The sequence below is a fragment of the Falco rusticolus genome, chromosome 6 (assembly GCF_015220075.1).
Source record: "Falco rusticolus isolate bFalRus1 chromosome 6, bFalRus1.pri, whole genome shotgun sequence".
In the NCBI taxonomy this organism is placed as follows: Eukaryota; Metazoa; Chordata; class Aves; order Falconiformes; family Falconidae; genus Falco; species Falco rusticolus.
Window position 1 is genome coordinate 19,308,499 of NC_051192.1, and position 23,992 is coordinate 19,332,490.

At 38.2% G+C, this 23,992-nt stretch overlaps 1 protein-coding gene across 5 annotated transcripts in view; it reads right to left on the reverse strand.

Annotated features, from left to right (window-relative positions):
- Nucleotides 1-23,992, reverse strand: part of KIF13B (kinesin family member 13B) — a 133,161-nt gene that overhangs the window by 57,846 nt on the left and 51,323 nt on the right. For 3 of the 5 annotated variants that reach the window (XM_037391369.1, XM_037391371.1, XM_037391366.1), the window contains exons 3-14: nucleotides 23,791-23,806; nucleotides 21,911-21,971; nucleotides 20,096-20,188; nucleotides 19,304-19,484; nucleotides 18,817-18,904; nucleotides 17,349-17,483; nucleotides 15,210-15,322; nucleotides 14,662-14,773; nucleotides 9,715-9,927; nucleotides 6,662-6,772; nucleotides 2,813-2,947; nucleotides 607-737 (exon numbers count right to left, since the gene is read on the reverse strand). In XM_037391369.1, coding sequence (XP_037247266.1) covers nucleotides 607-737; nucleotides 2,813-2,947; nucleotides 6,662-6,772; nucleotides 9,715-9,927; nucleotides 14,662-14,773; nucleotides 15,210-15,322; nucleotides 17,349-17,483; nucleotides 18,817-18,904; nucleotides 19,304-19,484; nucleotides 20,096-20,188; nucleotides 21,911-21,971; nucleotides 23,791-23,806 — 1,389 coding nt within the window. The remainder of the gene's footprint in view (nucleotides 1-606; nucleotides 738-2,812; nucleotides 2,948-6,661; nucleotides 6,773-9,714; nucleotides 9,928-14,661; nucleotides 14,774-15,209; nucleotides 15,323-17,348; nucleotides 17,484-18,816; nucleotides 18,905-19,303; nucleotides 19,485-20,095; nucleotides 20,189-21,910; nucleotides 21,972-23,790; nucleotides 23,807-23,992) is intronic. The other 2 variants (XM_037391370.1, XM_037391368.1) reach the window with 1 other exon arrangement.

The following is a 23,992-nucleotide window of genomic DNA, read 5'->3' on the forward strand; positions in this document are numbered from 1 at the left end:
AATAGGATCGCAGGATAACTCAAATTTGAAGGGAATCTCAGGATGTCACCAATCTCCTGCTCAAAGCAGGATCAACTACAAATCAGGGTAAACGTGAAATTGTTGAATTTTGTGTATCTAACAATAAATTATCAGAGATGCTGATGATGCATGTCATTTTGTGATCAATTTGAATATACCATCTGCTTTCAAGCACTGCTACTTAATCAAATAAAACAATAAATGCTTCAGCAGCTCTTTGCATATCAACAGATTTCCTAGAAAATTAATTCAAATTTTGATAGTTACATCTACACAGCTGCAAATCAGTGACTATCTACTTGCTGAAAGCATATGCAATTTACTTATCCTCTCTTTGAAAACTTAGACTACAAACACCATCACTGAGAGAAATCTCTTTAGAACAAAAGACATGAGTTGACAGAGGGGTAGATGACAAAAAAAAAAAAAAAAAAGAAGGAAAAGCAGGATACAAGAAGAAGAATTTTCTTACTTCAGAATACATAGAAAAGTTAATTTTCTAATTATCTTTTTGCACCACTAATCATAAAATATTAGATAAAACTACAATTATTACACAACTGGAGCTGTATTTTATTCCTTTACCTAGTATTTTTTTGAGGTGTTAATATAACCTGTCCTTCTGGGGTGATGTCTATAATGCAGTGTTCAGGAAGAATTCCCATTCCACACAGCTGGATATCTTGAGAGTTGTCTGAACCTATTAATGTGTGTTCCTGGGGAAAATTAATTCAGATGTTAGCAATGGATTGCAAAAGTTCAGTAGTTCTAACTCATCCATTCTCCTTCTGGCTTTATCTTGTCATCTAGTTCCAAAATTTGGAAGCTGCTCAATACTTCCCTTAGGAGGGAGAATGAAACAATGGAAGCAAATCCTTGCTTTGTCTTACAGTAAGAAGTAGGGAGCACTCAGGAAAGTTTACAGGCAACAGTTAAATCCGAAGATGAAGAGGTTTCTATAATTTAATTGTGGAAAATTCAGTGCCTTGGGATGTTGTAGAAGCCAAAAGTATAAAGGAGTTCAAAGAGGAATTAAGACAGGTTCACAGTGGTTAAATCCATGGCTATTACGCAGGTTCCACCTAGATCATCCAACAGCTTAGTAAATTCCTGCAGTACTCGAGGCAGGAGGGATTTGGCAAAGGATCACTCTGCACATGCCCCAATTAATCCATTTCTTTTTTAGGCACCTCTAAGCAAGTTTTGAGGAACAGATACAATAGTTTAGGTAAGTCAGATCAAGTTGTTCTTCAGTACTTTTAAGATCTATTACATATGCAGCTTAGAATTGAAGAAAACATGGGCAAGATATTTACTCTGAGAAGCAAGAGTTTAATTTCAGGGTTTTAGCAAAAGAGGTGTAAGTAATTTTATTGAAAGGATTTCAAAGCACAGGGATCTCTACACCAAAATTCTCAACCAATAAAACAAATCTGTGTTATTAAAAAAATAATAATTAAAGACTAACTGAAACACACAAAACCTACCCCATGCAAAGGGTTTTTTTCTAGAAAAGGAAAATAGCACCATACCATCTGAGACTTTTCTGCTGCTACTGATGTGCCAAGGCCTGTTTTCTGAGCAGGCTTTGGCTTCAGCATACTCTTGCCACATGTTCACAATAACACCACAGAAGTTGGCTCTGCTTCAATAGCTCTCTGTGTCAAGGCTGATTTAGCAGCTTGAGTCACACTCTGGACACCTATGTGCAAGGCACCTGGAAAGGATTCAATTCTTCTCCCAAAACCTCAGCTCTCTTCTGTCCTTTTTAATGTTTTTCAGCAGATACAATATTGAAAAAGTTCTTTCCTTTGCTTTCATTGAGATATCACAGAGCAACTATGACTGATCTAAGAGGATCACCTATTTCCTAAGACCAACTACACCAAAACCATCTTTCAACCCAGTTGCTAATTTTGTGGCTGTTTTGAGACTTACTACCAATGACTTCAAAGAGAAGAGAATGATTTCATGTGAAGTTCAGACTGATGTTCTTACCCTGCTAGATTTTTAGAACTTGTACTCTGAAATGTGACTTAAAAATGGTTGTTCCTCATTTTTCCTCCTGACTCCAGGTCACATCTACAGTTTGTTAAACTAAACTACCCAAATGTTTCAGTGCAGAGTCCAAAAGTCCCATCATGTGTTTTACATTTAATATCAGTTAAACATAAGGGGACTGCACATCAGCAGAAGTGCTAAGGCAGAACAGAACTTGATTTTCACTCCTGGCAAGTTGCATGAAGAGGAATAAAAATTTATTTTATAAACTGAAAACAGTAGTCAGAATTTGGACTACACACGTAGAAGCAAGCCGACTACTGATATTCCCAATCTCTATATAAAATAATTTTCTGGGTACAACCTTTTGAAAGTTGGCATTAAAAAAAAAAACCCCACACGCCCCACCAAAACCGAAATACAAAACCAAACTACAAAAACCCAATTGCAATAAATAAATAAATAAATAGATAGGTAGATAAATAAATAAATAAATAAAAACTATTGCAAAACAGGAGACAGTTTCTCAAAGAGAGCACCTCTAAATTTCTTTCAAAAAACAAAACAAAAAAATCCTCAAACCTCCCTCTGCTATGAAGAATTAAATCTGAAATAAAACCGTTGCACTCATTATTTATAATGAAGCAGTGAACATCAAAGAATGCTTTATCTTAGATATGTCACCTGTGCCAATGGCATTAGAGGCCTATTTCTATTTCTAGAAAATTTTTTTAAATGATTTTATTTTAGATATATTTATATATGTATGTATCTCAGTATTTATTTTTACCTTTAAATAGTACACCAGGAGTTCATTGAGAGCTGGATCTGCATTCAAATTAACCAGGAAGCACTTATTATCCCCAACTTTTATTCCAGAAGACTGAAGAGATATGCCAAGGCTTTCCAACTGTTTCTGACGCTCCTGCAAGAGAGTAGCCATCAAAATTAAGCTGAATGATGTACAGCCCTTCGGAAATGCACTCCTATCTGCAAAAGCCACAAGACAAAACGATGGACTGCTGCTTCTGAAAAAGGTAACTCTTTTCTTCTGCAATAGACACAAAACAATAGACACAAAAGCCTTAGTTATCTCAAGCTTTGATCAGGGTATCTGTAATTTCTCTTGTTCTTCCACCTCTGGTCTCGGAGGGCTACGTGCTATCGTCTCACACAGTTGCATCTTCCTAGTGGAAAATGAAAACAGCTGAGAGCAGCACACTGAACTACTGTAGGAGCTTCTCCATGACCTCACTGGAACAGCAAAATGCTACCACAAAGACATCTTGAGAGCCCTTTATTTTCTCTTTTGAGCTAAAATGCAACAAGTTAAGTTAAATCCCTGCCAAGTCAAGCTCCATGTCTATCTTTTATTCCAGAGCAATCAAAATGACAAAAAACTGGCAACCTGCTATTTAAGTAAAGCAAAGAACGCTTCCTGCTGAACAAGAATAGTAGCATTTTGGATGGTGTTTTGTTCTTGTCAATAGACTTCATAGAATTCAACAACAAAGCATTACTGTGCAAAAATGTACATCTTTCAAAGGGAAGTGTTTGGGTGAAGGCTAGAGCAGTGAAAGAAGAACATTAAACATTTCTGACTTACAAACAGAAAGGGATTCTTCTACAAAACACATTAAGACAGAAATGTTGAGGATTGTTCCCAGGATCATACAGAAACTCAAATGAGACTCATTATCCACAACAGCAAACAAAATTTAAAAAATAAACATGGGAGGCTTCTCAGAATTACTACGAGGAAGCAGAAACAGGGGAGGGTAAAACAAGTAAGTTAAAAAATGCAAGAGACCTACACTGCCTGTGATGCCGAGACTTTAAAAAATTAAAATTAGCAGAGATTATGTTGGAATAATGCTGGAACATTTATTAAGGTTCTGACCTTTACCTACCAGTTTGTTTTGTAATTAAAAACACTGTACGTCATACCATTCAGTATAATTCTCTGTTCAGCACTAGAGTTGTACCAGGTCTAATCAAGATTAAAATGGTAAAGAATAGCAAGCACAACTTGCTCTTGATTTTCTCTGTCCTGTCTCCCCACACACTTACAAAACCTACATAACATCCTCAATAAGGAAATGGTGTGTGTGTGTGAGAGAGAGAGAACAAAGAACAGAGGAAAAACTCCAGTGTGATGTCAAAGATCTCTCTTCCGATCATCAGTGCCAGGCTCCAAATTTCACATAATTCCTTGCTATCTATGGAGATAAAGAACATGTTGCCCAAAGGATGACTTGGGCCACAGTCTAAATCTCATAGGATTAACTTAAATAAAATGAGCCAGTTTCTGTTAACTTTTTCTCAAGACCTAATGTTAATTAATATTCAAAATACATTAAAAGTATGTCAAATACACACTGAAAGCATGAAAAATTGCCTATTCACATAGCTAGTCTTTAAGGCTTTTAACCCTTACTGGCACTCCATGTCTACAAACATCTACAAGCTGCCTCTTCAACAGCCCTCATTCTTTATGACAAATCATCCTTTCCTCAAAGATTTACAATTACCTGTCCATCCTACCTGCCTACGCTGCTACAGTTTGACTTACAGGTGTTGGTGGATGCTGGCCAGAAATAACATCACTTGATACAAACGCCTTTAACCTTGGACCTGCCTAAACCTACTGCGCTGGGTGTGCGTGGCCAGGTTTTGGCAGCGGGGGGTACAGGGGTGGCTTCTGTGAGAAGCTGCTGGAAGCTTCCCCCGTGTCCGATGGAGCCGATGCCGGCCGGCTCCAAGATGGAGCCAAGGGCTGACCCACCAGCGATGGTGGGAGCGCCCCTGGGGTAAGGGGAAAAACCCCCTTTGCAGGTGGGACCGGAGAGAGGAGTGAGCACAGGTGGGAGCCGCGGCCCTGCAGCCCCCCAGGCCAGGGCAGGGGGAGGCCGGGGGGCTCCAGGCGCCGCAGCAGAGGCTCCCCCAGCCTGTGGGGAGCCCCCGGCCGGGCAGGCCGTGCCCCCAGCCCGTGGGGAGCCCCCAGCCAGGCAGCTCCCCCCACGCAGCCTGGGGAGGACCCCCGGGGCAGGGGCTGCCCACAGGGGGATCCCCCTGGGGCCGGGCAGGGGGTGAGGACCCTCCCCATGGGGGGCAGAAGCGGCAGGGACAGTGTGTGTGGGACTGAGCCCAGGCCCAGCCCCATTCCCCAGTGGCACCCAGGGGGAGGAGGGAGGGAAATCAGGAGTGAGGTTGAGCCCAGGAAGAAGGGAGGGGTGGTGGGAGGGTTTCTTTATTTCTTTATTACTTATTACTACTCTGATTTTGATTGTCAATAAATTAAATTAATTTCCCTTAGTCAAGTCGCTTTTGCCTGTGACGGTGACTGGTGTGTGACCTCCCTGTCCTCATCTCAACCCACAAGCTTTTCGTTGTGTTTTTCTCCCCCAGTCCAGCTGAAGAGGACAGTGACAGAGTGGCTTGGTGGGCACCTGGCATCCAGCCAGCGTCAACCCACCACACCTACCAAAAAGGTCTGAAGGTTCCTTCTGCTGGCTTCCAAGTAGTCCTGAAACAGTTTTATACTACACAAACATTAGTCCCTATCCCTCCTCAGGGGAAAAAAAACCCAAGCAACCCACTTCTTCTACAGCTGCAAGGGTTCATGAAACTCCCTGCTCCAAAACATCGTAACAGGCTGGGAATTTAGAGACAAAGAGGGAGAGCTAAAGCAAGCAGCTATATGCAAATGTCAAGGCAGATTTAGTCTATAGCATTGAGCCTATGACTCTGGTGTTTTCAAACACACACTCAGAGTTTCTATGCCTAGAAACTATTGTGCAGGATGAGAGCAGAAATTTTTTAATGTGTGGTGTGGTTTTTTTTTCCACCCTTATACACAGGGAGGAAAATCCATGGTACAAATCTGCACTGGAAGCCAGGAAGCCCTCATAGTCACAAGCAGCACTTCTTACAATGGATCTTTAAACTAAAGTCAACACAGTCTATTCCGATTGTGTCATCTACAAGAGGGCTTTGTATCGGAGGCTCCATTTTCTCCTTATTTATTACATGCTATTCATCACCTTTCAGTAGTCATCCCCCTCAAAAGCTCCCCACTGCAAATATGTACATCAGCATTTGTGTGGTAAGAATTGGAAGTGTCATGCAATAATCATGGTGACCTGCACAATTTTTCAGCATAACCATCATACTCTATTAATTACGGTCTGAGGCTCTAAATATCAGATTAAGAAGTATTAAAACACACAGGGATCCTGAACAGCTCTATTTTTTAATATTATGAATGTCCTTTGCCTTCTGTATTGGGGCACTCCACATAACCTTGCATTTAACACTCTCTATGTTCGACCCTCCATCACAAACGAAAATTTTACTGTCTGAAGAATATAAAATCCCTGTAATCCTCTCATCCATGGAGTATTATTTTTCTAAATAACATCTCCATTTGCATACACAGACAATTTATTATTGTCACTGGAACGGTAATCTGGGAGGCACCCAGATATCACAGGAATTAAGTGAAGCTTTTGAAAAGGGCAGTAAGCTTGACCTACTTACCCATAAATGTGGGGAGAGATTCAGACAATCTCTATGAACTGACAAATTAAACAAACCTATTTTTCATAGGACATGGAAGCGGGGGAAGAGAGCAACAAACCTGTGCTATCTCCTCAGTTTTTCTTAATTTTTCTTCCCAGGTCACAGTCATTTCCTGAATCAACTTTTCTGATTCCTCCAATCGTTCTTTTAATTCTGGTGATTTCATAGCCTGCAGAAATAAAAGCAGATAAAACAAGGAAGCTTGTTGTGCTTTGTTTGTTTCACATCGCTGTCACACAGATGGGGAACAAAAGAAACATAACTTTACTCATTTTCCAAGGCACACTTATCAGTAAGTAAAGCGTTTTTTAAAATACATATTGCATATAAAAGCAAAATCCATCAAAAAGTTAGTTTAATTAGTTTCAAGTACAGATGCTAAAGTGGAGTTTATACACTTCAGTGCAAAGCAATTACATGGTACTGGCAGATTTGCACAGAGATATTCAAACGCAAACTAATCTCATTTCTATACCAATACGAGTATCCCAAATGACTCATATCTAAACCAATCTTCTTTCTCAAGATACTGCTGATCTGGCCAGCCACCATCCGCTCAGCTGTCGTTTCCTCAAAATGGCACTTAACATCTCAGTCACTTAAACTGCCATGCCACCAAAATATATTTATTGTTCTTTTTGATACGGCCTAATGGGTGTGATATTTTCTTTCAACAGCAAATATGAAGGCATCCGAGGTGTTCCGATTATCCCCCTCTGCATATGCATTTTGCAGAGTGGATATCAAAAGAAGCCTTACAATGTGCTTCCATATACCAGAATTCAATTTTCTTGCTAATGCATCACAGCTCTAATTTTGTTTTGTGAAACAGTCAAAAGCCCATGTTCTGCCCAAGGACTAACTTGAGAATAAGAAGATACTGCCCCCCCGCACCCATCAGATCCTCCCAAAATTGAAAGGACATCAGCATTTTTATACTACATGTATTTACAGCCTCCAGTCTTGGTACTAGCATATTCCTCTTCTACTGCCTTGAACAGGAAGCCTGTGGACTTCCTTATGTCATTATTTCATCACTGCTAACAAGATGAAAATGTTTTTGGCTGCTAGGTATTTATGCAATGCCAATTAAACAATGCAAGCATTGTTCTCCATCAGATAATCCCTTACCACAAAACCAAAACTCCTCACAGGAATCCAAATCAGAGTGGCATCATTACACGGCACTTCGTTCAAGACAAGGAGCAAGTGCCAGCAGTGGAAAATCCTGTTTTAAGACAGGAGTTTCCTCTGCCTCAAGACACAACTGTCAGCTGATGTGTCCTGTGCAGTCTTTTCTAGTTCAAATACCTAAATAGTCAAAGGGAACATGAGTTCCACCCAGGAAGGAAAGCAAAGCCAAGGCAATCTGCAGGACAAAGGTTTATTATGACCGATAAAACATGATAGATGCAAAGGCACTGGCCGTTATGGCGCAGGGACAGGAAGATGAAGCCCAGTTATTCTGAAGGTCTGAGTTTTGTTTGTCCATTTATTTTGACCTGGGTGAAAATTACTTAACATTCTCACGTTTCAACACTGTAAAATGAGCTAGGTAATTCTCCTCACTCCCTACAACACTTACAAAAACAAAAGATATATGGGCCTAGATTCACCCCAGACTAAGCAGGTGTGCTTCTCTGCTGAAAGCAGTTAGTTTAAATTTCCAGCTTAGGAAGGACAGGCTGGTGGTCTTGGCACAGCCAAATTAAACCACACAATATTAATTTTAACAAGAAAAGATCAAAATGCATGGATTAAAAAAGAGAAGGGGAAAAGAGGATAATGCCTTACTCTCTGGGGGCAGGGAGCAGGGAAGTAAACTGTCAAGTTCTGTTGTGCCTTGGCTGTTTAAGGAGAAAAGTATACTGACACCAAAAGGAATAAAACCAAAACAAAACCACAACTTGGTCACCTCTATATCTGGAAATGAGCTTTGAAAATGAAACCTCGCTGTCATAAAGGATCAATGGTTTTGTTCACTTAAAAATAAGTTATTTGTGCACATTTCTGTTAGAACAATTAGATGGGCTACAAATGTAATAAACTGAAAGGAGTACCAGACAATGAATGTGGGTTTTGACCTTTACTGTGTGTAGCTTCTTAATAGCAAACCACACCGTTTTTTCCATGCTCTTTGTCAATGTCACTGAGATGACAACTAGGGTGGGATTTTAGTACTTGGGGAAGGAAGTATTTATTACTCATGTTTAGCAAACACTACTTCATTACTTTGGAAAGCTGCCGTTATTTTGGCATTAATGCAAAATGACACAAATAGGGAGTACTTATCTCTTTCAGAGTACTGTTAAGTCTGGTTCCTATTTTAGAGGAATTTTTAGATATTTAACTTGAGATACCTTGAAGAAATTGCTATATGATTATTGGATGCTTAGCATATCAGGCAGCTCAAATAAGAACAGTCCAAAATTCACTAGTCATTTCTAATATCACAGCCAGTATTCCCTGCATACCTCATGAGATCATTAGTTTTTGGAATTGCAAACCAGACTGATTATATTGCCATTGTTTTGCCACATTTCAGAGCAGAACTCAGAATTATGCTAGTTTTGGCCTTCACCTAACATTTACACAATGCTCCTTTCACAATTTCAGTGAGGCAGCTAGGCAGATATTCCTAATATTGTCCAGTGCCTGTAAGAGACTGAGAACAGTTAAAGCTTGTAAGCAAGTAAGTAAGCATTATTTAACTGAATTCACATCTCACAGGATGTAGCCACATTGAATTCTTAAAATACGCTGGCAAAGCTCTGCCTATAAACCACATAATGTTAAGACTCCACCCCTATTCCTGTCTCCATGTCCTCTTGCTCTGTATCTCACAATAAAAAAAAAAAAAAAACCAACAAAAAAACCCCAAAACAAACCAACAGGATTGCTCAACAAGGTGTTCAAACAGAACCTGGTCTCTCATGTTTCCACCCGTGCTTCAAGACTGACATGCAGAAAAATGGAAAGTGCTACAAAGGGAGATTTCTCATAGATACCACGCAGTAATTCTTTGTGGCATTCCTTTTTGAAAGCCCGGTAAGAAAGCTGTGACAATGGCGTTTACAGGACTTACTGGCTGGTGGAGACTAAAATTTGTACCTCTGCTTTTGTGAGCTGTTCTCGCAGCTTCTCCACTTCCTCACGGAGCTCCCGAATAATGCGAGCGTTGGGGTCTTCATTCACCACCGCATGATTAACAATGTTCTTGGCTCGGTCTGCATACCTCAGTGTTGAAAGGGTCTCATCATAGTTGTCTGCCGCTGGGCTTACTGTTGCTACCATGGCGGTCTTGCTGTTACCACCAAGGCTATCCTGGGAAGAGTGAGAGGTTATAAAATTAAAACAGAAGGTTTCTTTCATTTTACCCAGTCAATGAACTTAGGCAGTGAATAATCACCTAGGGCTGGGAGTAGATGGGGGCAACTAATAACAGAAACATTTTTATCAGAGCCCCTTAGTTCAAAATTAATATTTTAAGCTATGTAAATCAAGAAAAGTTGTTATTGTCAATCTTTTTTTTTTCTTTTCTAAGCACATTTAGGAAATGTCATTCTTGGCTTTCAGAATCAGTTTTACTGTAAACAGGAGTGAAAACAGTCCCTTTTTTGGGCTTTATGGTGCCTAATAAGGGCTTCAGAGGTTTACTTCTATTTTTTTCTGCTTAGGTTTATAAACCAGAAATATAAGCACTTTAGCATTAAATGTCTCAGATACTATTGAAGGAGCTCAGGAAAAATCATGATGAAATCAGAATATTTTATTTTAAAGACTGGAAACAAGATGTCTCCAATAAGTACCTAATTTCAATTACTTCAAGGTCTCCTCATAAATAATACAGTTTATTCTTCTAAATGTTTCAGAATGGGGCCCTTCCCTTCCCCCCAATTACACAGCTCACAAATCTAAATCGAGTTATGTAAGAAATTACCCTTTTGGAATTTGATTGACAGAGAAGAAGGGCGTGAAACCACATTCCTGCAAGGCAGAGTGTCAGGGGAGTGGGGGAAGGAAGGAAGGAGGGAGGGAAGGAAGTGTTCAATGTTTCTACCGATCATAAAATTGTGGTTTACAATTTTGGCCAGTCTAAAAGATAAAGCATTCTGGTTTAAATCTTGCAGCACATCTTTATTTTTGTTTGGTTGGGGTTTTTTGGTTGGTTTTTTACCCAACATGCCTTTCTGAAACAAACCATGCTATTAACTTTCATCTTCAATAACCCATGAAATCTAGGTCAGGCATTGCCATTAGAACAATCTGACTACATTAGCTGCTTGTCTAACCATTTCAATTACAAAGCACACACATAGTTTTCCCTAGCAATCATTAAACCACCCCTTTAAGTACTTCCTTAAGACTCCCTTTTTTGCTGCATGATGCCTAAAATAGTTTGACAGCAGTCTGGCTGCTTTGGTGGTCAGACAAGCATTGACCATACAGACTGATGTTGCTGTGCTGCTGCATTGGTAGCACTCTGCTGTCTCCAGTCAGGCAAAAGGGCTGCCAGGTCTTTGGGAAGAGAATATAATTTCATTTCTATAGCATTCAGCACAATGAGGTACACCAGCATGACTAGCACTTGCAGGTGAGAGTATTTATAAAGAAGTCAATTGAAAAGAACAGCTTTCTGACTGATACCAGTGTGATTTCTTTTTTGTTGTTTGAGGACCAGACAATATTTACTCCAATAAATACATGGCTTGGGAGGACCCACCCTGTAAAACAGCGGTGTTTTTCCAAAGCATCTACTGAAAACTTTAAAACAACTAACAAAAGCACATGACTCATTCAATGGTATTTCTGGCTCTACAGAAGCCAAGATTTTTCTTCAGTCCATCAAGGATTTTCAAAAATTAGGAATGACACTCTGCAACTGCAATCCCTGTTCTGCATAAAAAGATGAAGTTTATCAGAGGGCTGGCCAGGTACTCCCCTTCCAAATCAAACCTGAACAGTTTGCACTTCGGAAATCACCTTCGCTGCACTAATTAGCTCCAAAATAGGATTAATTCATGATTTGAATTGCAACTCTGCTCTACAGGCAGCTGAGAACGCTGTTACAGTGATACACCGTAATTCACAATACACCCATTCTAAGCTGGGCAAAGTTCCTCTTGTACTGTAGCTATTCAAAGCCCAATGCCAGACTGTCTGATAAACTTTCATGTATAAAACTGCTTGTGCTGATTCCACTGGTTTCTTTAATGGTAAGCAAGTAAGGTAGACGAACAGTAAGCAGGCCTCTCATTAGTGAAGACAGCATCTGCAAATTACGCTGGAAAGGCTGGGCTTGCATGTGATACAGACACGGGGTGGAAATAAGTAAGTTTAGTTATTTCTAAGACTAAACTAGTCTCTAGCACCAAGATTATTGTGAAAACAACTTAAAATGTAGAGATCAGAAATTATATTTTTAATAGCAGCCATCAGTAACACATGCAGGTCTTCTGATTAAATTGGGAAAGCAAGATGTTTGTGCCAATACAATTTGATAAAACCAAGAAGTCAAAGCATTGACAAGCTATTTTGCTTCCTACACATAACCCGATGCCACTCTTCAAGCTCTTCTTGCAGTAATATTTTTCACCTGGTAGTTTCATCTAAAGAACCTCAAAAAAATTAAAGCGTTAGATCTCGAGCTCTCCTGAACTGTACTGGTTTCTCACATTTGGGGAGAGACCCTGTATGACAGATACTCCTTAGTGTTAGAACACATCCACTCCACTTTGGCATCATAATCAAAAGCTGAAAGCTAGCGAGAAAGATAGCCCACCATCTCACAGCTTCTACAAACGGGCCTCTCTAAATAAATAAATCCCTCCTTTGATCTTTAATTTAAAAAATGTTTAAAATTTCCCTTTTCAAAATAAAGCTTCTCTTCAATGAGCTAGTTTGTAAAAAATCCAAAAGCTCCAAACCTTTTCTTTGCACTTACAGAGCTGGATGTTAAAGACACAAAAGAGGTTTGCCTGAAAGAAGGCAGAACAAAAGTGCACTTCTATTTATGAGCTAAAGCAAGTGCTGTGTACGGCCATCGTCATTGTAGCTACAATGCATCAGACAGGTGCTAAACAGGAATTTCAGTCTGCTTGTTGGATTTGTTTAGAAATGGAACAGCATAACTAACTCTAACAACACTAGAAATTCGTTAGGAAAATTTCCACTCTGATCGGACTACTACAGCCACATCAGGAACCCAAGCACACATGCCACTGGAGCCAACAGAAGCAAGCTGCATGCTGGTTTTGTTCCCGTCTTTGCGAAGCCAAAAATACCTTGTTTAATTACAGTAAAAACTCAGAGTAAATATATTGAGGCAAAAATTTATTTAAACACTGAAGTCTTATTGTAAGGAACACTGTGATAAGAGGATTTATTTTACTGTAGAAAAGCACAGACACTATTTCTGTTACACCATTCTGATTTTTATGTAGCTCTCATGACTGTACCATTTGATGCCCAGCATCTGTGATGTTTATACTGGGAAGAAGAGGTAAATCCTATCACAGTAGTCATGCTAAAAGGTTTGTTAAAAGACAGCACTGCGAAAGATGAAGATTTGTGGTGTCAAGGGGTTACATGAGTAGGTATTTTAGTGTACTTAAGCATTGAAATCAACTCTGTTTTCAAATCTCCTTAAGGAAAATATCTTTTTTAATCTCCACACCTCTGTATAACCTGCAAGTAACTTTTTCTTTTTCTTTCCACATATGCAGTTAAGTCCTAGGGAAGTCAAATTCAAAGAATGTCTAAAAAAAAATGCTAAAAATGGCTAGGAAGCAAAGCAAAGTTCTCAAGTCAACAAAAGTCTAGCCAGAGTACCTACAAAAGTAAGAGGACAAAAAAAGGCTGGTGGTGTTAAAAATCAGGGGTTTGCCGAGATTATATCTTTCTACTAACAAATATCTTTGTTGCTTGTTGATACAATAAAACAGAGCATAAAGGAAAAAAAAATAAACTTGATAAAGTTAGTATTTCTATGAGACAAGGTTACGAAACATCCTGGCAATCAAATGTGAAAGGGAAAAAATTTAACGAAATGACAGGTTACAAAAACAAAACTGAAATAATCTACATATAACATCTAATTCAGTAATCCTTCAAAATCCCAGTCAACCAAGACCACTTAGGCTGTACCAGGCAAGTTAATTAAAGGCAAGCAACCTTTACTTGCAGGCAAGCTTTTTACAAATAAAAGTGGCTACCTTTGTCCTTGCCACTCATTAAGAGAACAGGAAAAAATCCAGGTAACATCTACACCTAAAATCAAATTTGCATTCTCAAGATTTTTTGTCATCAGGCTACCATGCTTTATGGCCATTGAAACTAGGAAGTGGGAAGAACACTAAAAACAAATTGCCCTTTAATTCAACATACATAAAACTCATATTTAACAAGTTGTTTTTTCATTTAGACCTTACAGGTCTTCATCCAAGTGCCATCATGATACAGTCTTATTTTCCCCCAAACTAATACCAAAGAATCCTATGCAGTACAGAAAATTATTTAACTGCTCATTTCACATTCATGTGATATATAAAGCCTTCTGACCTGTTCCTCAGACTGTAAATGGCATAATGCTCTGCAATTATACTCTACTGACACAAAGTAGAGTATATTAACAAATATATTAGACAATTAGGAAAAGGTAATAATCTTAATCAATTCTTCAAAGCTAACCACGCCAGTATGTAAAATTCACAGTTGCATGTGGCAATAGGCCAACTTCAACTAGCCCCAAGGTTGTATGTGAAGCTGTATGTAAACTGACCCATGACAGATAACGCCTTCTTTTGTAAATAAAAAAAAAAAAAAAAAAGTTTCTTATTTTTTAGGCCACTACAGGTCAGCAGAAGACAGTGGACAGTGAACATATTTAGTCTGTAAAGATAGTAATGGTTTACATCCCATTAATTTTCCAAAGACAGCTATGGTTAATACCAAAATCACAAAATGAGGCAAAACCCCAGTATTTTATTTCATGGATTGGGACTCTTCCCTTTTACTTGCTTCTACTTTTCTTTAAAAAAACAAGAGCAGAGTACTTACTTTAAGTAACCAAGTGAGCACAGAATCACGATAAGGAACAAATTTGTTCTTGTTCTTGCCAGCAGCCTGATCTGCCAGGGCAGAAATAACCAGTCCAAGTGTTGTGAGGGATCTGCACAGAGAAAACAATCAGCCATTACCAAGTGTAAATATTAATAAGTCAAATGCATATTTAGACAGTGACTTTCTCTCCAAAAATGAGCTCCAGGGAAAAAGTTCCTAGAACAGTTTTGATCATTCTTTTCTCGCAAAAGCTCTACTCCTTGTTTTCACATACGCTTTCAGCCTTAATAATCACCTCTTCATCATGCAATTATGTAGTAGATGCAGGAACACAAGTACAGAACGAAAAATGCCAATCATTTTAAATAGGCAGAGATTTCATTCAACCATCTAAGAGTACTGTTTGACAGAAAGAGAAGCAGAGAGAAGGGAAGGAGAAAATTGTCTACAAAGGCTATATTGACTTTATTCTATTTTACAAGTATGCTCTATTTAGCAGTCATGATTGTACCAATGAGAAAAGGAAAAGAAATAATCAGTCTTACTTGTTAATATTGCTTCCTTCTTTCAGCCTGTCTCCTGCAGCACCAGTCTTAGTTGCCCTTTCACTACCTGCTAAATCCACCAGACTCAGCTTGCCTACCTTCTCACCTGAGGTCTGCAGAAGGAACAAGAGAACAGTTACTGTTAGTTTACTCAGTTACGCAGTTTGACATACTTTCTACCAAGAACCAAGCTTCATTTCTTGGTGTAGACTGCAGCTTTCCAACTCCTTTGAAAGTCGTGGGACTTGAACGGTACCCTGTGTTAACTCATTAGCTGCTGCTTTAGCAATAATAGGAGGATTTGAAGTGAAGTCAGATACACTAATATCTTCAAGACATCTCAGAATTCTCCAGAGGAGAGGTACACAGGGCACATTAATAAAATGTTAAACCATGAAAAATGGAGACGTAAGTACAGGCCAAGGAGTTACAAACACACAGGGTTTACAATCCCACCTTGAAAACAGTCTCAGTGTTCAAGTTTCACTTGAAAAAAGTGAAAATTTCACATTTTATATCAAGTTTCTTCTGTTTTTCAGACTAAGAATGAACATGACAAGAAGCATGTTATAATTCATGAAAATTATTTAAACTGCAAACTCTTCTTTATCCTTAACAGCCTCCTAGAAAGCGATCCAAGCCATGCAAGTATTTAAACTGGTAACAGATTTTATTACAAATCCTTTTACCTCATTTGACCCAAAATTACATTTGGAATCACTCCATGAATTTCATATGTCAATTTGAAACTGAAGAGCTAATTGTGTTTGAGAACAGTTTGCTCACATCACAGTCTTCTGCAGCATCTACAACTTTTGCAGCTGTGATACTGAGATGCTAAATGCTACATTCCCCTAAATGAACAGGATAGAATCAATATGCTTTCAAAAATGTTACTCTAAGCCTCTCAAAATATAGTGGGATTATCAGGCCATACTGAAACATGTCATTTCCAGGACTGAAAGGACAAGCAGATGGGAAAACAGAGAATTCTGTTCCAGAAACACACAGTGGTGAGTGGAAGATACAGAAAAAGACAGACAATCAGAACTACCACCTTGCGTTCAGGCCAACTGTGACCACACAAAATATATGTATAGTAAGTATGCCACAGCAAAAACGGAATAACAAACTATGGCAAATCAAGGAATTTAGCACAGTATGACTGCTGATTTGAAGCACAAAGGGAAAAAATATCCAAATAAAGTACAAAGAAAATTGTTTGGATAAGAAGATTGGTAAAGACTGAGAAATGAAGAGGAAAAAAGTCCAAGTGCTCATTATGCTTCACATTGTATTCAATATTTAGGTATATACACGCCTTAGATTTGTTCTGCAGACACCCACAATTTCTCCAAGGCTCTGAAGACACTGAAGAACTGTCCAAGTACAGAATCTACCAACAAAGTTTAAAGAGTTCTGGTATGGGAGATCTATTTAAATTTTAGTTTATCACCATTTTCTGTGAGGGCCTAAATAATATTAACAGAAATGCATTTCACATGGCCCTCCAAGGAGTATTTACATATAAGGAAATGTAAAGAAAAATACTTCCACATTTAAATGTCTTTTAGAGATTTAATATATGTACATGATAATATTAATGTTGTACAACGAAAAATTTGTGAAATTTTCTGTTTTATAAAGTTCATAATTTATACATATTTGCATGAAATAACTCCTTGAAGGAGATTTCCAGATGTATCCTCAGGCATTCGTCTATTTTAATTCTACATATTATATCTTTAGTTTCTGCTCCAAGTCTATACTACACACTGTTGCTTAAAAAGAAGGGTATATTTAGTTCAGATTCTAGGATTAGGAGATCTGGCACCCTCCAAGCAGGTCTGCTACAATGTGGGGCCTGCATTTTTGCTTTCCACTTCAAGAAACACATTTCACTTATAAACCTGTTAAAATTCATTTCCCTACACTGGGGTACATGAGCATCATAAGGCCTTTGCCAGACACAGCCACAGCTAACTTGATGCAGTGCTAGCAGTGCACAAAGGCAGGAGACTGGAGCAAATGACATCCCGAGGTCCCTTCCAACCAACATTTCTGTAAGTCTATGAAATATATCACGCTTGGAGGCATCTCTTGCTTTAACATTTGGACCTCGTAACTTGGTTTACTTACCCCTGATTGTACATCATAAAGTGTGTGGGTGAGGATAATCTTGAAGACTGCATGGGACCGACTGCTCTCCTCATTCATGTTGGTTGCAGCCACTGTTCGAGATTTGTTGCCCTCAGACATCAAGGACTCAATATCCTAGATACAATTTCCCAGCCATAAGCATATCTGAATTAACATTCTTTTCAATTATCTACTGAAGCAGTCTCACAAGGTACAAGCAAGCATTTCCCCACTGTTTATTCATAAAATGCAAGAAAAAAAAAATGTTGTGATCCCCCTTTTAAGGGCTAGCAATTACATAATGCTGTGATACATTCATCCGTTACCTCTACCTAGATATTAAACCATCATCAAAAATCATGCACCTGGCTGCATATAGCAATACTCAAAAGGAAAGAAAGAAGTGAGGAAACAGCAATTTGTGTTCGAACACTGTAACGTTTTAGCCCCAGCTATCAAACATATTCTTGAAAACTGCAATGCTGATATAAGGTCCAGTTTTCTAAACAGAACCACACTGAATGGGTCATTATTTTCTTCCTACATAAAAGAGCTTATAAAGGCCTCTGATATGTTAGGTTGTGATACTTGAGAAATAGGCATCTCTCCTGCTTCAGGGTTTTAGAGTAATCCTGTAAAATAGTTAAAACTTCAGAGTCTTGGGCTCTAGCTGAATGATGCTAAAAAAATCCAAAAAACAATCAAGCAAAAGATGACCACAGAGCATTTTGACTCTGTCAAATGTATGTGTTACACAAAGCTGCTGGGCAACACATAAAGGAAAAGCATGCAATGTCTTTTGTCTTAACAGAAACCACCAAAAAGGTAGATTAATACCTGGAGAAACTGTAAGAGGAAGGATTGCACCATTTTCATGTTTTGCTTAAGATGACAGAATTCCATTCCACGTTTACTCATTTCTCCCACAGTACATTAATGCTTCTTAAAAATTAGGGCATTTTGTGAACACATATACAAACATTCACTATCCAGCAAGCAAGTTTCATGCAATGTTCTCAAGTATTTGCCTTGTAAACAACCATTACTTTGTAATTCCAGTGTGCCTGTGGGCTACTGGTATGTGAAATTACTAGGCAATAGCATGACAGCCAAAAAGTGACAAATGTGGTGAAAGCCTGCCTCTGCTAAATCCTGGTTCTGTAATTGATCACAGAATGCTTTCTCATGGATACAGTGTACACTCTTAAGTTTGGGAGGAAAGCTGTTTCATTAAATAGTTGAATTACTTCCAGAATTATTCAACAGTACAGGACGAAGATGAGTTTCTACTCTTAATCCTGTTCTCCTCGGTGATTACAATTGAAAACAATCCTACAGCTCTCTTGCTCTAAAATCCATATTACTACCATGACAATTAGGAGTAGCTTCATAATTTTGTCCTGCTGAAGGGACACTACCCCCAGTGCTCAGGATATTACCCCAAACCTTTCATAAAATTGATCCTTACCTTGTAGCTAGCAACAGCTAGTTTGGATAGGCCATCTACATAGGGGCCATAAACACTGTGTTCTCTAACTTTTAATGTCTGACGGCTTCTGGTTGGGGAAGAAAAAAGTTATTTATAAGCACGTGACTGACTGAAGACAACATTCATAGAAAGTCAGTTTATCACTGACAGTTCTCAAACACGATGGTCTTACAAGTACCATAATAAAGCACACAACAAGGACTATAATGCAAACGAAAAAGCCGTATGCCTACATGTAAAATGCTGACATAGACACTTCATAAAAGCTAGCATTAGGGTGAGCTTACTCCAAGCTTTTAGTCCTATTACTTTATTTTGATTAAAAATGAAAGGATACCAAGATCAGGAAGAAGCAAGAGCCATCCTAAGCAAATGCCTTAGATGGGATCCATTAAGGCAAATGGGTTATGGCAAGGAAGACTGTAAGACAACATATTGCTGTACTGTTGACACATGAATTACTTACCCTTTTGGGTCAAGAAGATCTCTGACTTTCTCATTGTATATCTCCATATAGGATACCTCCACCTTGAAGCTCTGCTCTTCATTTTCTTCCTTCTGTGCTCTTTCAAAGAGTCCACTGCAAAGTCTAGGGATTAATCCAGGCTGGTCAGCAGTACCCATCATTGTGTATGATTTTCCAGATCCTGTGTGAGGGAATCTATGATTAGTGTACATGCATGTGGAAACACGGACAGGAAACAGAGAGAAGAGGTAAAAAAAAAGAATTTGGAATTTCAATGAAAGACATTTGTGCAGTTTTCTACTTCAAAGTAACCAAGACAATGTAATTAAAAGGAAAAGTAAACAAAGTTTAGTTCAAACTGACAGCAAAGACTTTTTCAGATAGACGGTTTTACTGTAGGATGACAACCCACTGACACCCACATATGTGCCACACTGAGAAAAATCAGTTGCACAAGCATAATCATTTTCACACATTACATTTAAAATGACGATTAAAGATTATTCTAACTGCAGAGGCAGAAACTATTAATGATGCACTGAACTCAAGGATGATCATGGTCATTCCAAAGATGATAATCTAAAGTGTGAGAAATAAGGGCAGCCAGCAGCAACACACAAAATCCTATTTCTCATCCTGTCCGCCTCGTATCTAACGTTACAAAAGAGAAAAACATTTCTTATCTACATTAAAAGGCATTTTTCCCAAAACAATGTCACAACAGCCATGAAAGAGTCTCCAGTCAGAACATAACGCCTTTTGCTTCAATAAAAAAGTCCAGAAAGGACTTACCAGTTTGCCCATAGGCAAAGATGCAAGCATTATAGCCTTCAAAGGCATTCTGAAGAATATTTTCTCCAAGGCACTTGAAAACAACATCTTGACCTAAGAAATAAAACACAAAAGCTAACATTGTAGCAAAGCAAGAGGTATTTTCCCCTTGATTTGGATTCTCCAATAATTGTGTAAAAGCAGTTAGCGTTTTCCTCCTGTTGTTGCCTAAATAGCATCCGGTATTTGCTCCCCCTGTAGGAGAAGGTCCATCAGCCAGCAGACGTGCTCCAGTTTTATGCTACTGTAAAAATCAGAAGCTGTGATTATCATGCATATACCTGTATGTGCTTAAAACAACATCCTATCAACCAAACAACTCAGAAGTTTTATCAGCATAAAATCTACTGCCAACTGCAGAATTTAATCCACTGGTGAATGACACCACCTCAAAATCCACTCAACCTGTATGTTTTAACAACTGTCAGTTGATTTTAATCTAGGGCAATTAGTAGAGCACTAGGCAATTTTACTGCATATGTATAAGATACTAAATAATACCACAAGGAGATTTTTGCAGAGTAAGAATCGTAACTATGTGAGAGATACTGTAAGATATGCATTAGCAAAATATAGGGCCTATCACTTCTTTTGTAATTGAACTAAATCTGTAGAAACAGCCTTTTGGCTCCTCTTCCAAGCAGAGGAAGAAATCCTTAATATATTTGGGTATCATCTATTTAAACATAACCTCTATTTTTAGAACTTCTTTTACAAGCAGAAGAACTAAAGTCTGAACAAGACATGGCAGAACTTAATGGACTGAGAAGTCCTCTAAAATATGTTAATGCTTCTGAAAACTTTTCCTCTCTCATTGACTGAAGTCCATATCTTTACATCCAAGTCTACTCAAAATTTTACACATGCAAAATTCCTTATCAAAATTACTAATAGTTGTGCCCAGCTAAGAACAGTGGAATGTTTTTAGACAAAGCACTTCCAACATGTAACAGACCATAATATAAGTGATATACGTGCCTCCATTAGTTTGAGAAACAAAAAAATTACCTTCTGATGTAAATTGTATGGCTGAAAGCCTCACATTTTTCTCAGTTCCTCATTAAATTACTATTCATTAGTTATTTGTTAGAGAAATTAAAATCTAGAAGCATATGCATATTTTTATTTTTGCGATTTTTTTTTTAAATGGAAACAAGCTTAACTGATTCCCAAATTTAAAAGATAAAGAATATGAAAGGAACAGACCACAAGAGTAATAAGTCCAAATACATTTCACATTTTACCATAACTATTTGCCAAAATGTCCTAATAATACACAGAAAACATTTTAATTAAAATTAAATGTATATTACCTATCCTCAACAGACCATATGAATTCAAATACCCCTATATTAAATTAGGCTTTTTTTAATACTCCATTATTAAATTCTAATATGATGCCAAGCTCCCATCAGCACTGTGAAACATGAAATTACACATAGCAATGTTCCTCAAATCCTGAAAAGGATCTGATGTTTTTAAAATTATGGACTTGGAACAGTATTTTAAATAAAGAAATAAATATGAGTAACCCGTTATTGTGATGGATTTCTCAGTTTCCTACACTGCAAACAGGTAGCAATGTCTATTGCTATTATCGTCTTTAGGGAAGAGAAACAGGAATGATTGAAAGGTTTCCTTTTTCTTTTGACAACAAGCACTCATATAGGGGGAGGCACTTCATGCCATATGGTCTGTGCCCTGTAGCAAATACTGTATTTTAATTAGATAATTCACACTTGAAGACAACAAGCACAAAGCTACAGTAATTATTACCTGCATATTTTTCTTTGACAGATTCATCCATAGACCAAAAGCAGTGATCGTAAGCAAACACCTGTAGGAAAACAACCAGGAGGACACCTGATAAAAACTGTTGCCAAATCAAACATGTCAGCTGTATTTCGTATTTCGACAGTGTTGTATCATGTGGCTAACACCACGCTCCTTGGGGCCATTCTGAACACAATACACATTCCCACAGAATCACCAGTTTTCCGAGAGCTGCCTAAACAAACACCGCATCTTCCTACATGCAAGTCTGTTCCTTGTTTCTGTTTGTTCCTTGTTTTTGTTTTGTCCTTTCTACTATGTGAATCCTACTCTGTGCTCCCCAAAAACTCTCCATGGAGCAACCGAGCAGATGTCAAGGAACTCTCCTTACCTCCCTTTAAACCCATCCTTGCAATTCATTTTTCACAGGACTTTCTATTTTCCAGACTGACAGATGTCCCCTAGCTGTTTCTGCCTACCATCTCCCCAGGTTTCTTGTCTGCATAAATTAAAAACACGCCTTAGGGTAGGAACCTCTTTCTGTGCAAGAGGAGTATGTATTTATATACTGCTGACAAACACAGGCAGTCATAATTCAAGTCTAATACTTGAACAATATAGAGCAAATTAGTTTTATCATGAGAAGAGCAGCACTATAACCCTTTTAAATAGAAAAGTTTAAATTTTGTGGTAAATCTATTTAAAGGTCCACAGGCACTTTTCATCATGAAAGCTGACCTCAAATAAGATGGTGCATGTTTTGTAACATGCAGATGTTTGTAAAAATAAGTCCCCTGGGTATGTATTTGTAAGAAAAAAAATAATCAGGGTAATATCTGACCTACATTCACATGAGCAAGATTTACTCTGTTGGATCCAGGAAAAGGGAAGTGCAGTGTGTTGCTCTTTGGGCTGCTTATTTCTCCTGTAAGCTTAACAAAGGCTGCTCTTTCTCCTTCACATGTTCTGCACTGCTACGTAGCTGATGTTTGCATCATTTCAGACCACGCTGGCAGAGCAAGGGCACAATGCCAGCATCTCACATCCACGGTCTGAACCCTCGTTCCATTATTCTTGAAGATTTCATTTTACCTGTTAACACATTTTCGTGTTCCATTTTAGTGAAGAAGCCACAAAGCAAATCTTCCTCAAGCATTTCTACTAATTAGAAAAATTATGCAAGAGTTGAAAATCCGTACTACCAAGACATCCAAACTTACTAGCTACATTTATGAAAATGCTCAATATAGCAAAATCATTGAAATTTAAATACTTTATCCTCAAAGATACATTGCTTTTTTTTATTTCCTATACTACATTTGTGTCCCAGCATCAAGAGATAAAAGTGGTTAATTTATGTCCTCTAACTGAGGAAATAACGGCTTGTTTATTTAAAATCAAGGTTTTTTGAATTTATTATAAAATCAAACATATTATAACAACATCCTATGCCTTCAGCACATTTAATAAATCATCGACTATATGACCACATCAATAAAGCTGAATCCTAATACGCTGGGGCAGAGATAGTGTCTTCATACAAAATACAAAGTCAACGGGATCATAAGCTGTAACAACAAAATGAGTTTGCTTTCACACAGATACCAGAAAATGCTTTTAAAAGCCCACAAATAACAAGTAGTCTTCCATTCACAGTCTGTAATGCTGAGTATGTATGTTCTCATTTGTTCCTGTGACTCATTTTTTGGCACAGGCTGTACAGTGCTCTTCTGCAGCAAGGAGATGCTTTGAGTTTCTTCCTCAACAGCTGATCAACTACAGAGTTGTTTTGCAAAATGCTTTTAATATTTGGATAACCCAAGACCGAATAAGCCATATGACAATTTTCATACACTGATTTAATGTGCAATAAAAGCCCTTACCTTTGGTTGGGTCCTACTGTTCCCCAAGCATCAGGAGCAGAAAGGATTTGGTACAGAGTCAGGGTAAAAAAAAAAACAACAGAAAGACAAAGAAAAACAAAGACTTAGTTGTAGTGATTTTAGCTTAATTACTTTACCATTAATACCACTGTATTTAAGAAGTTCATTTATCTCCTCATATCTCTCCTTGCTTAAAGATCCC